Source organism: Meriones unguiculatus, chromosome 17, assembly GCF_030254825.1.
Source record: "Meriones unguiculatus strain TT.TT164.6M chromosome 17, Bangor_MerUng_6.1, whole genome shotgun sequence".
Taxonomy (NCBI): domain Eukaryota; kingdom Metazoa; phylum Chordata; class Mammalia; order Rodentia; family Muridae; genus Meriones; species Meriones unguiculatus.
The window spans coordinates 24,461,385-24,476,129 of record NC_083364.1 but is presented as its reverse complement, the minus strand read 5'-3'; the positions used below and the strand labels follow the sequence as shown (position 1 = coordinate 24,476,129).

Here is a 14,745-nt window from a genome sequence, read left to right as displayed (position 1 = left end):
AAATGTGTCATTCCTCTCCATCAACAGATCCATATGTAAAAGACTCCTGCCTTGAAATGTGGCTATATTTGGAGATGGGGGTCTTTGGAAAGTAAAATGAGGCCATAAGCATGAGCACTAATAAGTGGAGCAGGACATAAGCATGCACAGTGGTCGACCTTGTGAATGTAAAAAGGAAGATTCCAGTCTCCTAACCTTAGAAGGAACAGGCCTAGTGATGCGCTGATCTCAGATTTTGGGCATTCTATATTGTAGGAAAGTAAATTTCTGGCATCCAAGTTTCCTCATCCACGACACTCCATTGTAATAGTTTAGAAATGTAATAAATTCACAGCCTTGGTCAGAAAAGAAGTCTCAAAAATTTATAAGATTTAAGTTTTAAAATTGTTTTTAATCATAAAATCAAATTAGAAGTCAATATAAGGTATCAGCAAAATTTTTATAGATTTACAAATTTATTAACACAAATATAGAACCAATTAAACTGAAAAAATATATTTACTTCCAAACTTTTTTTTAACTCTGCTGTGGCTTCTTACCTTTTTATAAATATTCTATACTGTACACACATACACACACTCACACACACACTTCAGACTCTCTGTGTTGTGTGATCTGAGTTAATGTTAATAATTAAGGTTAAAATAAAAGAACCCATGTTCACCTCTGCCAGGGTTACCAAGAAAGGCAGCAATAACTTGCAAATTGCTACTGTTGAAAGCACTTGTGACTTTGTTATCTGATAAATCCTAGCACTGTAAGAAAACACAAATGTGTTTGTCTTTTTTTTTTATTAGTATACTCATAGGAAAACATCAAACCAGTGTAATTTACTTGTGAATGGCCAGAGCTAGATTCATATTCATATCCTCATCTCCCTAGTTCCCATAAGATTCTTAAGTTAGGTAGCTATGAACATCACACTGGCCATGTCTTACACTCACAGACTGTTCTAGAACTACTGCTCAACCTCATACCGGAGGGACTGTCTGGCATAGGTTTACTGAAATGGTCTTAATCTACAACGTAAAGAGGAGACCCAGGTTATAAGGGAAGGAGCTACCACAGGTCTGCCTCCTTTCTGGAGAAATGATTTCTGTTGCCCTTCCCCCTAGCAAGCCCCCACCCACCCCTTCACCTCTCACAAACACTCCAGGAAGAGGCCAAGTGCTTACTCTCCCACTGTGAACTGCCTGTGCTTTCCCTCATCGTACAGCACCAGGCTCAACTTTATTAGCTACTTCTCATCATGTGAGATCATTTTCTCTGCCACAAGTGGTTGAGGGGCAAGGAACTTCATGTTCCGTGGTTTTCTGTGGACCTGTTCTGACGCCATTCCTGCAGTTTAGAAGGCCCAAGCACACAGTAAACAGTAGACCAACCTTGCCTGTCATGCCTGGGCAGATCTCTGCATGGGCTGTGCTCTTCCTCTCCCTGGCTGGTAAGTGACATGCCCTGCTTTCTGTGGGGGCCATGCTTTACCTAGTCCTCTTAAATCTATATGCATGTTGGTGCTCTGGACCAAAGGTGAAGTGGGAAGGGCTGCTGATGTGGCTTCTGTTATTGCAGGTATTTAGTGTGAGAACGTTTAAAACCTGTTATCTCACATAGGTAGGGCCCACTTTCTATTTTTGTCAAGGGCCTTTATGGTTTGAGAGGAATATCTGTGAGTTAGAATGGGTATCAACTCCCAAAGACATTGTCTAAAGTACCCACAGTAGTGTGGATGCCATATCAATATGAGTTTATAGAAATCACATTAATTTAGGAGAACTAGGCTAGGGTTGAGGTATCAGAGCTGTTACCTGGTTATATACTGCATTCTCTACTTTTCTTAATGTAAGTATTGTTTACTTTATATAAACAGTGACATGTGAAGAGACATCAGATGTTATCTGACCACTTCACAAAGGTGTAAATTGAGGCATCAAAAATGTTATTGAAATAATGCTGTTGCACATCAACTCAAAGAGGTTGCCTGGGAAGCCAAGCTTAGAATGCTGTCTTAAGAACCTACTCTCCCTCTTTTTTAAAATTAATTAATTTATTTGTTTACATGCCTTGAGGAGGATACCGATTGTATCCCCCTCCCTTCTTTCCTCTTGGTCCTACCCTTTCTTCCTCTTTGCACTACCCCCTCCCCTATTCCTCAGAAAAGGAGAGCCCCCTTTACTAATCCACCCTAGCTCATCAAGTCGCATCGGGACTGAATGAATCCTCTTCCTCTGTGGTCTGGTGAGGCAGTCTTACCAGGGGGAAGTGAGCAAAAAGCAGGCAATATAGTCCATGTCAGAGACAGTCCCCATTACCCTTACTAGGGAACCCACATGGAGCCCCAGCTGCCCATCAGCTATATTTGTGTAGGAGGCCTAGGTCCAATCCATGCATGGTTGGTGCTTCAGTCTCTGAAAGTCCTTCTGGGCCCTTGTTAGTTGGCTCCGTTGGCTCTGTGGACCCTCTGTCACCTCCAGATTCTTCTATACTTCCCCTTACTTTTCTACAAAACTCTTTACACTTCACCCACTGTTTGGCTGTAACTCTCAGCATTTGTTTTGATCCACTGCTGGGTGGAACCTCTCAGAGGACAGCTATGCGAAGCTCTCTCTGCCTGAATAGCAGAGGATCATTAATAGTGTCAAGGGTTGGCCCTCTCCCATGAGGTGGGTCCCAGGTTGGGTCTGGCATTGATTGGACATTCCCTCAATCTCTGCAATATCTTTATCCCTGCACATCTGGTAGGCAGGGTGGACTTTGGGTTGAAGTTTTTGTGAGTGAGTTGGTGTTCCTCTCCCTTCTCTAGGAGTCATGTGTAGTTAGAGGGTGTCCTCTTCAGTCTCCATGACTCCTGCTACTAGGGGTCTCAGCTAGAGCCACCTCCATATCCTCCCAGGAGCTTACCCTGTTGTAGGTCTCCAGCTTGTCACAGAGATGCCACCAACCATTGTTTCTTTTCTCTCTTCAGGCCCTCTGTCCCTTCCCCCTCTCTCCCCAGGTCTGATCCTTACCTTTGTTTCTCTTTGCATTCCTTCTCTTACCTTGTTCCCTCTCTTCAACCACTTCTGCTGTCTATTCTTTTTCCCCTTCTGAGTGAGATTTAAGTATGCTCTCTTGGGTCTTCCTTATTACTTATTTTCTTTGGATCTGTGAATTGTGGTATGTTTATCCTGTACCATATGGCTAAAATCTGCTTATAAGTGAGTACATACTACGTGTGTCTGGATCTGGGTTACCTCACTCAGGATGATCTTTTCTAGTTCCATCCATATGCCTGCAAATTTCACAATTTCCTTGTTTTTCATATCTAAGTAGTATTCCCTAGTGTAAATACACCGCAGTTTCTTTATCCATTCTTTGGTTGAGGGATGTTTAGGTTGTTTCCAGATTCTATTATGAATAAAGCTGCTATGAACATAGCTGAACAAGAATCCTTGTTTTATGGTAGAGCATCTTTTAAGATATGCCCAGGAGTGGTATAGCCGAGTCTTGAGGTTGGTTTATTTCCAATTTTCTGATAAGGTACTAGATTGATTTCCAAAGCGGTTGTACAAGTTTGGACTCCCACCAGCAATGGAGAAGTGTTCCTTCTTTTTCACATCCTAGGCGGCAAGTGCTATCCCTCAAGCTTTTGATCTTAGCCATTTTGATGGGTGTAAGATGAAATCTCAGAGTCTCATAACTATGAGGGTAAAACCAAGCTCTTTTTTCTTTTTGAATCTTTTCTCAAGTCTCAGCCCAGAACCTAGCAATTACAGATCCTATAAATGTCTGAGTAAATGCATTATAAAACAAGAAGTTTGAGTGGACAGAGCTGTTTCCCAGCAAACGTCATCAAAGAGCTTTCAAAGCCCAGTTTTAGAATTTTGTTTACTTTTCTGGATTTATATGTGCCTAAAAAGAGGCAAGGATAGAATGACATGGATGAAACAGAAACAGAGGTTTTCACCTGCTTAAATGATATCCCTGGAGACAATTTGTAACAACAACAGACACTGTTTTTTCAAGGGTCCTAAAGATTTTTCTCCGAAACAACATGTTTGAGACTTAAAATAATTCTAGAATGTCATTAAAGCTATTGTCATCAAGGCTATTATCATCCAACTCATATTTACTGAACATTTTTTATATATAGGCGCTGGTGGTGAAAACTATATGCATAATTCTCAACTTTAGGCTTTAAACCTAGTGAGTAAGATACATAACCAAGAAATAAACCAGTAAGTAAACATTTCTTCAAGGATGAAATTCTACTCCTACCTATTGGCAATGTGATCATTAACTATATTGATACTATCCCCTATGTGAGTACAAGATGTGATAGGTAAAGCCAAAACATTGAACATAACACTGAGATGGAGAACCATGGTGACAGGGGCTGTTGAATATAAGGAGGACAAGGGAAGACTCTCTGAAATGCTGCCATTTAAACCAAAACATGAAGGACCAGAGAAATTATACCTTGATTTTTTTTCTTAGTTAATAAAGACTAGATTGCTCAGAAGATTAAGAAAATAATATAAGTTGGTCTGTATTTAGAAAAATAATGTGAAGGGGACCATTTTGTGAGAAAATAGTCTCTCATTATTGGAAACAGTTAGCAAGACTGCTTAAATTTATATCAATCAAGCACAGTTTTTCCATCAGATTATGGTTTAAACTAAATGGCATGTGAGATTTATTCCAAACTTAGAATTACATGATCCCATGAAAAATATAAAACACTACAAATCCCTAAGGCTGCCTCAGTCTATGCAGTCGTTACAGCTGCTGTTCACAGGAGCACTTTATGACTTCTTTTTGGTTTCACAGTTGAATACAATTTCTTTGATGAACTTTGGTACTATAACCTATGCAGATGAAGGGTTACATATAGAATGCTTGACATATGGTCATAAAGATCTAAAGAACACAGGTGCAAACCAAAACATTACGGTGATGGCCTGGTACTAGAGTCTTTGGTGATCTTCACTTTATTGTTGCAACTCTTGAAAGTTTTCCCTAAACATGAAACTGTGTATGCCAGTTTACTTACGAGTATATTAAAGTAGGAATGAAAGAGGGACCTTTTAAGTATTTGGTCAGTGCTTGTAACACTTTTGCTTTCTTAATTTGCAGTAATTTTACATGGCCATCAAATAAGACAAAAAGAACTTCCAAAATCCAGAGGCTATCTTCAATATATCACAACAGCAACAGAACAGACCACAGCAAAAGCTCCACTACAGCTGATTAACCAAACACTTCATGTAACTTTAGCAGTGAGATCAAAGGATGACTACATTCAAATGGCTGCTGAAACCCCCACCTCTGAAAACACAGCTCACCCAGAAAAAACAGCACAAAGTCTTCTACCCAGCAGCACAGCTAGTTATACCTTTGTCACATCTAATAACTCACACACGACTGCTTCATCTACCATTGGCCTTGGTTTAATTACACATCTGCCAATTCCTAAAACTGGAGTTAGTCTATCCACTGTCAACCCTATAACTGGGAGAACTACCCAACTTGGTGATCAGACCACCCTCCTCAAAACTATTATCACAGCATCAAACAAAAGCACAGCCAAACAGAAGCCATCTCTTTCAACCTATGCCCCAGAAACAACAGCCTCTACACACAAGGACAGCCCGAGAACCTCACCTGCTCCCATAGTTATGAGGCCCACTCTTGCAAGTCAGTCATTATCAGTCAAGACGGGAACTTACGAAGTCCTAAATGGAAGCAGGCTCTGTATAAAAGCAGAGATGGGTATTCAGCTGATTGTTCAAGAAAATGATTTGGTAAGTTAGGATCATGGGATGATAATGCTATTTTCAAAATCTGACTGGATTTGTTTTGGGAAGAGTGAGCACTTTTCTACATCCTTTATGTGAGACAGGTAGTTGTGGGTTCATCTTTCCAGAGTTATCTATCCTAAAGGAATGTGTTCCAGGAGACAATAAAGCAAAGAGGACTTTAATATATATACTTCTCGCTTGGAGCCAGTGTTGTCAATATTAGGGATGCTGTATGAAAATTACAGCCTGGCCTTATTTATCTGACTTCTCAGACTTCGTTCCTTTCTGACATGAGACTTTGGGATCTGATATTCTTCATGGTTCCAATCTACTATAATATTAATTAAAAATTCCAGATTAACAAGAAAATTAGGGGAAAAGGTTGTATAAAGCATTTTATAATGAAGAAGTCACCATAAATTATTATTTTTAATGTAGTTTTTATCAAAAATACCCCTTATATCTGTGTTTGAGGGAGAAGTATTTTAGAGTACAAACTCCTCTGTCTTTTACTCCTCAATACCTTGAACTGAACAAAATTGAATTCCATGTAGTTTGCTACCTATGAGTTACCTGTTAAAAGTCCCTAAAATGGGTGAATTTCTTCTAAGAAAGCCTTTAAGCACATGCTCTGACTTAAGCAGATGTCATACATCTGGGGAGTTGGTGGTTTTTAAATGTATATCCACTTTTTCATTTTATAGCTTCCACTTCTGGTCTCTGGCTGTAGTTTCTTCTGTCTCCTACTGATTAGGTCTATCTTATTTGGTTTAGGATTCTGCAACGGAGAAACATTTCAACATTGACCCTAGCCTAACCCATGCATCTGGGAAATGTGGCTCCCAAAAATCCAACCTGTTCTTGAATTTCCAGAGTGGATCCGTGAATATCACATTTATAAAGGTGAGATATTAATTTCTTCACAGTGACTGGCTCTAGCACGGTTTGGCTTCTTCTCAACTTACTGCTGCTACTTCAGTGCTAAATTTCAAGCTAAACTTGGCAGAAGTACCTGAGAGCCTCTGGAGATCTTTTCAGATAAGAATAAGAAGACTGGGAGGGAGAGGAAGGAAGTGTTGACATCATGTTTGTCTTCTTCCCCTTCAACCTCCTCTGATGAGTCCAAGAAGGGCTTCAGTGCCTCTTAGGAGAGATTTAGCTTTGAGGACTTTTCTCACTAGTGCCCTTTGCAGATTACGCAAGGAGGAAGTGGTACAGATGAAAAGATTTGTGGAAATCTCCAGTGGATATCAGATAAGTGGGTTTATTCTAAAACTAACGTAAAATCCTAGAATGGGTTCCTTTCTATCACTGACGGCAAAATTCATGGGCCAGGAAGGCTCTGAGTTTTCCTGACAGAATATAGAGACAGCAAGTAGAGTAGGAAAGGCTTGGGTGTTGAGGTGCAAGTCAGCTATAAATTTGACTCAGTCACTGATTTGTTTTGTGGCAGCAAGTAAGCAACCGTAATCTTTTTAAGTTCTACTTTATTACTTAGAAATAAGAAAAGGGGCCACTTCTTTAAAAGCATACCCATTATAGAGAAAGTTGTGACTATTCAGTAGTTATTTACTGTAACTGCAGTGACTACAATGGGTAGATATTTGGGGTGAAGGGCTAACAAAAAAACCTGGTTATCCTACTGTCCAGAAAATAACTTAACCCACTATGGTGCTGAAAGAAGCTGGTACTAGCTGCATGTACTCAAGCTGCTTGGGGATGGTTCTTAATCTGTAAAATGAGAATTATGAGACAACTCAATCTGACTTTTTGGAGGATGAGAAGTTTGTATGTAAACTAACACAGTATTTATTTGTGCACGAAAATGATTTAGCTTGGAACATAATTGTTAAGGACAAAAGTAAAGATCCTAATTGGCTCTTATTTGTGATTTCTGGATCCACTAACACTCCATTTTATAAGATAGGGTGCTGGGATGAGCTCATCCTTGAAGGTTAAATTGATTGATAGAAAAGGAGGTTTCTGGGGAAAGCAGAAATAAAACATAAAGTGGATCCCACAATTAGAAGTAGTTTTCCTTAAAGAGGTTAAATCAGAAGGAATTTTTTTAAATCTCTCTCTCTTGATTTCTGGGCACATCCAGTAAGCTGAGTTCCAATAGGACAAGCCAGTGGCATCCCTCCTATGCATTATGTTTAACAAACATTAATTTTTTTTCAATAAAATGTATTGGCTGTAACTGCTGCTATGAGCTTAAGGGCTTTGTATTTAGTTTTTGCTGTAAGATGGAGATGCATTTGAGAATAATTATTTTTCTTTCTATACCATGGTGGTAAGAAGTTTCTTATGACATAATGAGGGCTCTATCCATGGGTAACTGGCATAAAACTATATGACTATCAGGAGATCTTTTAAAAGTCGCCTTAGAAAAATGAAGTATGCAGACTAGGCATCTATGCCTTGTGGCATCATTGCCTCCCGGAACGTGTCCATATACCTGTAGGAATAAGTGCCAGTGGGGAAGCACATTGGCAAGAGTTGTGAAATGTGATGGACACTGTCATCAGACCTCAGGCAGAACTGGTGGCATGTGTCTCTCTAGTGCTCTTCCGTTTTCTCTCTCTCCCAATGTATGTATTTGTCTATCTCTCTTTTTCTCTTCCTCTGTTTTCCTCTCTTTCTTCTCCTCAGTTGCCTTTGGGATGAACAGTTTGACCAGATTCCACCCAAGTCTTGAATGCCTGTCTTTCTGAAAACCTATATGCTCCCAAATTCTGCTTATTGTAGATGAGATGAGTGGACAGGGAATGAGGATTCAGATTAAGATGGCAGCCCTTTGTGCCTCCACCCAACATCCCAGAACTAGTCTCCAGTGGTGGCCCAAAGTGTGGTCTTTGTTCCTTTGCTGGTATCACAAGCATCTTCAGCCACCGGACTCTCTAGCATGAGTTTCTCAAGCATCTGCTTTGGTTCCAGGGTGGGAGAGGGTCAAGGAGCCTCTGAGCCTTTATCTTTTTGCAGAGTTTCTGTATTTTGTTTAAGCCAAAAGAGTGGACTTCAATTCAAAGATTTTAGGAACTAAGCATAATACAGTAGAAGAAGAGTAGTAAAATATGTTTTCTCTGTTGATATTCTTAAATTCAAAACACTCTAAATGTTTTTATGAATATTAAAACTGACCTTCCATAGGATTTGGAAGACATGTGCTGGATCTGACCTGGAAGTTTCTTTCTTGAGGACCAGCTTTCATAGTTCATAGAAGGTGCTAGGTTAGCTGCCACAGGAGAAAAACAATCAACAGGCCTACCCAGTTATGATGCCTGCAAACCACACAATGAACAGCACAGCAAAGATATCTCCAAAGACTCACCAGTGGCACTTATATCTAGTGGTAACCAATAGGCACTTACTTGGACTTCAGGCCTGCTCAACAGGAAATTCGTGACTGATGCTCTAAACCTAGACAGCTATCTATGCTGGTGAGCCATGGAACTTATTGCCATTTTCCTAAATTAGTCTGGTTTCTAACTCTAAACACTTATTATTCAGCTCTCATTAAAGAAGAGTCTTTTCTTCAGCAGACAGAGACCAATACCCAAATCCGCAGCAGCTCAAGATACAGAGAACAACTAATCATGGGCTTTCATCCTCAATTAATACATTTATAAAATACCTCTTCCATCTAAGGCTCAGGGAGTATGAAGAAACACCAGGACAAAAGATTTTAAGAACAAAAAGACAAGGACATCTGCTATGAGGTTGTGTGTTTGTTAGATGTCAGGGAAGCTGCACCAGTGAAATCCCAAATAGAAGGTTGCCGAAAAAAAGACTTGAACAATGACAATACTAATTGACATGCCAATATAGATAAGGGAACTCTCACAATGCTCCTTTTTTTTATGATTAGTTACAGGCAATTAAGGGGTGCTGGGGAGGAAGATCAGTGTTTTCCATGGAGAAGCCCCTGGTAGGTTACCCAATCTCAGATGTCCAGTCCTAAACACATAAACATGCAAGCAACTCAGTAATTAGCGTCACAATAACAATTAATGAAAAAAAAGCCATGAATTTGAGAGGGATCAGGGACAGGAAGATTTGGAGGGAGGGAAGGGGGAAATGATGTAAATACAATACTCACATATGAAGTAATATAAAAAGTTAATCCCCTCAAAATCTGAGCTTTCTTAAATATTTGAATACCAAAAAAATTTCATTTCTCCCTTTAAGTTAATAAGGAAAACATATAGGGTGAGAGTGAAATGACAACGAGCAGGCAAAAGAGCTGGCATCTTGATATGGGAATTTTCATTGTATTTTTGTCCAGTTTTGGATATTAAACCAAGGGCTTCATATGCTTAGCAAGTGCTCTACCAGTGAACATTCATTTTATTAATTTGTGATAGAGTCTCACTAACATTATTCAGATGAGTTCGTTCTGTAGCTCTTGAAATGGCCTTGAAACTGCTACTCCCTTCCCTCAGACTCTCTCGTTACTTAGACTTTAAGGCCTGTACCACCTGGCCATCTGTGATCCTTTTAAACAGTTTATCCAGGAAGAGTGAATGCACACTGTGAGCATCTACCAAGCATATCCATTGTTAAATATGGGTAATAACATAATAGTCTGTTTCTAAAAAGTCAGAAATCTGGGCTTTTAGTTAAAAAACAGAGTGCAAATAGTGTACTTGGTAAACTATGACACACTTGCAGAAATGTCAAACACCTATAACTAATGTCATGAAGATACCAAGGGTAGGGAAATTTCTGGAAGATTCAGAGTAGTCTTGTAACCGTTCTTCTACTGCTCCTTAAATTAATCTAACTCCATAGCCTAAGTAGTTTCTAAATACAAAATCCAGAATATTACCCCACTTAAAACCCTTCAGCAGATCTTATTCTTGCCTTTAAAATGGGGTAGTTTTTTTTTTTTTTTTTTTTTTTTTTTTTTTTTTTTTTTTTTGGTAGGGGTTGAGATAGAGTCTCACTATGAGGCCCTTGTTGGCCTGGAACTCACTATGAAGACCAGGGTAGCCTCAAACTCAAACTCATTGCCTCCTTTGCTTTTGAGATGCTGGAATTAAAGGTGTGTTCCACCACACCCAGCTGGGGCAAGGGTCTTGTAGTCTGGACTATGGATACAAAAGTAAAAGCAATCCAGAGAGGATTTAGGTCACAGATATTTCTCCCTAAAGCAAATAGTGTGTTGTTGTACTTGCCTCTAAGACTGATGAGGAGAGCCTTGTCTTCTGCCAGGTCCTTGAGTGATGCCTAATATGAAATGGCTGTCAAAGCCAAATTAATTCTAGTTTGAGTTTAGCACTGAGTGACCATATCTTACCCTGTCACGCTTTGGCTGTGGCCTTGAATAACACTCAATCTACATTTTATTTCTCACAGTTGTGAGAATTAATTAGGACAGTGCGTGGAAGCATCCGCTATAGTGCCTGGTGCAAATTAAGAAGGCATCACGATACGCCAGTCAATGAATTGTAGGATCTAGAATTCTTGTATCTTATATCAGTGGTCTTACTAAAGTACGTCGCACTGTGCAATGAATCATCATTTCATTTATGAATAATAGGAATGTAGGCTATAATGTAATGATAATTATTATTGCTAAATTTCTTTCACGATTACATGTGAAACTTTTAAAAGTAATTTGATTTTATACCCTGCTTTGATTACATTATCATGAGTTTTATACCTTTCTGGTGATTACAGTGTAAATCACTAACGTTGAAAAATAGAAAGGGGCCAAGGATGTAGCTCAGTAATTGAGTATGTGCGTTTTATGCTTGAGACCCTGGATTCAATTCTCATCAACAAGCAAACACATAAATTTCGGTTTAAATTAACTTCTTACCCAAATTAAAATGTCCTGAGCATTCTGTGCCCCCAGTATTTCAAAGGGGTGCAGAGCTATTATATAGTTTCTTTTGATTTCCAACCAAGAACTCCTAGATAAAAAGTGGAGTTGAAATGTGGACTCCAGGAAGAATTGAGTCTTCCCAGAATCCCTCCTTGTGGCCCATTTAACCAATTTGAAAACATAGATCTATTCATCTTTTTACCAATTGACCTTCTACATAGAAAAATGCACATACAATTTTGCTTATGTTATTTTCATCTAAGGGTTCATGAAATCCCCAAACTCTACCCAGTGTGTTCTTGAGAATGGGTAGTCTAAGTTAATACTGCCCTTGCTACCATCCTTCTTTGCCTTCCAGATGTAATTGCACTTTGGAAACTTGGCAGAACCGAAATTCTTCTGGTGGAATTTTAGTTTCAGGCTCTAGCAACAAGTAAGAAATAGAGAAATCTGGATCCTGTAGTTGTTCATTCCTTTTTAAAAAATTTATTGTGTGATGTTTACTTTTGTTGAATTTTTACATATAATTATGCCTAGCATCAACATATACCCTAATTTTCATACCAAGGAATTAATAGCCAAGATCATAAACATAAAAATTTGAGATTACTCAAAAGTTAACACATTGATGTTTTACAGGGAAAAAACTCCTATTATATCAGTGAAGTGGGAGCCTATTTGACCATCTCAAATACAGGTTAGTACGAAAACAGCTATCATCATTGTTTTCTGGTAGCTCATTTTCTTATATCGACTCTGATATTTTTGATAATGTTTTTAAAATATGACGAGGAAGTAGTCTATAATAAAACTCTGGAGGAACTAAAAAATCTGTGTGTACTTCAGTTTATCTGATCATGGAGGATGGTGGCATAGATTATATTGACAGTTGTGAGCTTTAGAAATATGATAAGTTCAGTACTTCCTTAACTGATTTGTTATTAGAGAGGAATTTACTCTGTACTCTTAATTGTATTTTATGCTACAAAATTATGATATAGCTAAGTACCATGCTCTGTCTGTGTTAGACCCTGAGGAACCATAATTATCCAAACTGGTAAGATTCTGTTACAGTGGGGCTCACATTCCAGAAGAGAAGAGCACCATACACAGCCATGTTGAATTATATTCTTTTTTATTTCAATTTTTTAATATATTTATTTATTACAATTTATTCACTTTGTATCCCTGCTATAGTCTCCTCCCTCATTTCCTCCTAGCTCCACCCACCCTCCCTCTTCTCCCTCTATGCCCTTTCCCTAGTGCCCTTATAGGGGACTCTGTGGCCTGGCAAAGCTGCATGCCCCCAGGGGGAGCATATGTCAGAGAGTTCATATGTCAAGGAGCTCATGTCAGAGAGTTCATGTCAGAGATAGCCCTTGATCCCCTTACTAGGGTACCCACCTGGGAACTGAGCAGCCAATGGGCTTCCTTTTAACATGGGTTCTAGGTCCTCTCCATGCATGGTCTTTAGTTGGAGTATTGGTCTCTGCTGGCCCTCCTGGGCCCAGGTATTTTGGCTCTATTGTTCTCCTTGTGGTAAATTGTATTCTTAAGTGGAAATCAGTTCAATGAGCAAACACTGACAAGATGTCAAAGAACAGAGAGCTATTTCACGTACCCATTGGGAGGTGTCCAGAGGAGGAAAACTATTTTGAAGATGGGAAGTTTGAGCACAGTATCTCCATTTAGGGACATCAGGTTTGAGGCAACTTGCCCAGAGGGCAGAGTAAAAAGATTTATAGGCCTTAAGGAATGAACTTGTCAGAGTAGCTATATTTACTACTTTTACATTGCTATGGTGAAGCTCTATGGCTAAGGTAACTTATAGAAGAAAGGGTTTATTTGGCTTATGGTTCCAAAGACTAAGAGTTCATTAACGTCATGACAGCAAGTGTGACAGCAGGCAGGCATAGTGACTGCTGCATGAGGCAGGAAGCTGAGGACCTACATCTCCATCTGTAAGCTGAGGCAGAGAGAGAGCATTGGGAATGGAATGGAGCTTTGAAAGCTCAAAGCCTGACTGGAGTGATGTACTTCTTCCAAGAACGCCACATCCCCAAGCACTCCACCAACGAAATACCAAATATTCAAATATGAGGGTCTATGTAGGACATTCTCATTCAAACTACCACAGCAGCCAAGGAACAGCAGGGAACTGATGTGTCCTAGAAGGCGAACACATAGTAGACGAGGTGCCATGGATTTCCACTCCAGAGCTTGTAGGGCCTATGGGTAGGAAAGCTAAAGACTTGAGATTTTATTCAATCTATGTAACTATACCATAGGAAGATCTGAGTTAAGGAAATGATATAGCAGATTTGCATTTATGAACATTCACTTTGGTTACCTTTTGGAAAATTACCCATAGTGGGACATTTTTTTTTTAAAGCTTACAAATGTTCATGTTTAGAGAGAAAATGTTCCCAACTGAATCTAATAAATCAATTTTCCCAGAATGTCTAGCCTTAGATAACACATTTGTATTGATTTCCTCTACTGTTCCAGTTGCTGGTTTTGGAACTTTTCTGTTTTCTTCTTTTCAAGTGTTATCATTTGATTGGTTTAAACATTATTAATTAAATAATATCTCACTAATGATATTTGCTAATAAATAAACTCAGGGGACAAAATCTATTTAAAGTATTTGCTATGTTTTATTGATATCATTTAAGAGGATTTTTGTTAGTGATGCTGATTAAATGTAAGTAAAAAAAAATCCAACAACTGACAGCTAATTTTTATATCTGTTAACTTATATCTGTCTCCTCTAGACTAGGTAGTAAGTATTATGAGTGCTAATAAAATAGCTTAATGTTATCACAAGGGGTGGACTAGATTTTAGCCGGTAGTAGGATGGTCATCTCTCAAGAAATGTGAGAAATGAGTATCAGACTAGAGATTAACTTAGAGGCTGATGGGGAAGGTTGATATAATCAGGAGCTCAGAATTATTAGAAGGAGGAATAGTAGACACAGTGGTGATGTTTGTCATATCAGTGAGGTACTGGTAGTAGTATTCGTAACGGTAATTCATTGTCATTATAGTACTGATAACAGGGTTAATTTTAACGGGATGGCAGCAATAGGATATCCAGGATAGACAGACAGATGATATATAGGTAGGTAGATAATATAC

At 39.0% G+C, this 14,745-nt stretch overlaps 1 protein-coding gene across 3 annotated transcripts in view; it reads left to right on the top strand.

The window, feature by feature from the left end:
* Window positions 1–1,230: 1,230 nt before the first annotated feature.
* Window positions 1,231–14,745, top strand: part of Lamp3 (lysosomal associated membrane protein 3) — an 89,742-nt gene continuing 76,227 nt past the window's right edge. The window contains exons 1-4 of one of the 3 annotated variants that reach the window (XM_060370879.1): window positions 1,231–1,441; window positions 5,113–5,780; window positions 6,552–6,680; window positions 12,247–12,304. In XM_060370879.1, coding sequence (XP_060226862.1) covers window positions 1,393–1,441; window positions 5,113–5,780; window positions 6,552–6,680; window positions 12,247–12,304 — 904 coding nt within the window. In that variant the 5' untranslated portion in view covers window positions 1,231–1,392. The remainder of the gene's footprint in view (window positions 1,442–5,112; window positions 5,781–6,551; window positions 6,681–12,246; window positions 12,305–14,745) is intronic. The other 2 variants (XM_060370880.1, XM_021662565.2) reach the window with 2 other exon arrangements.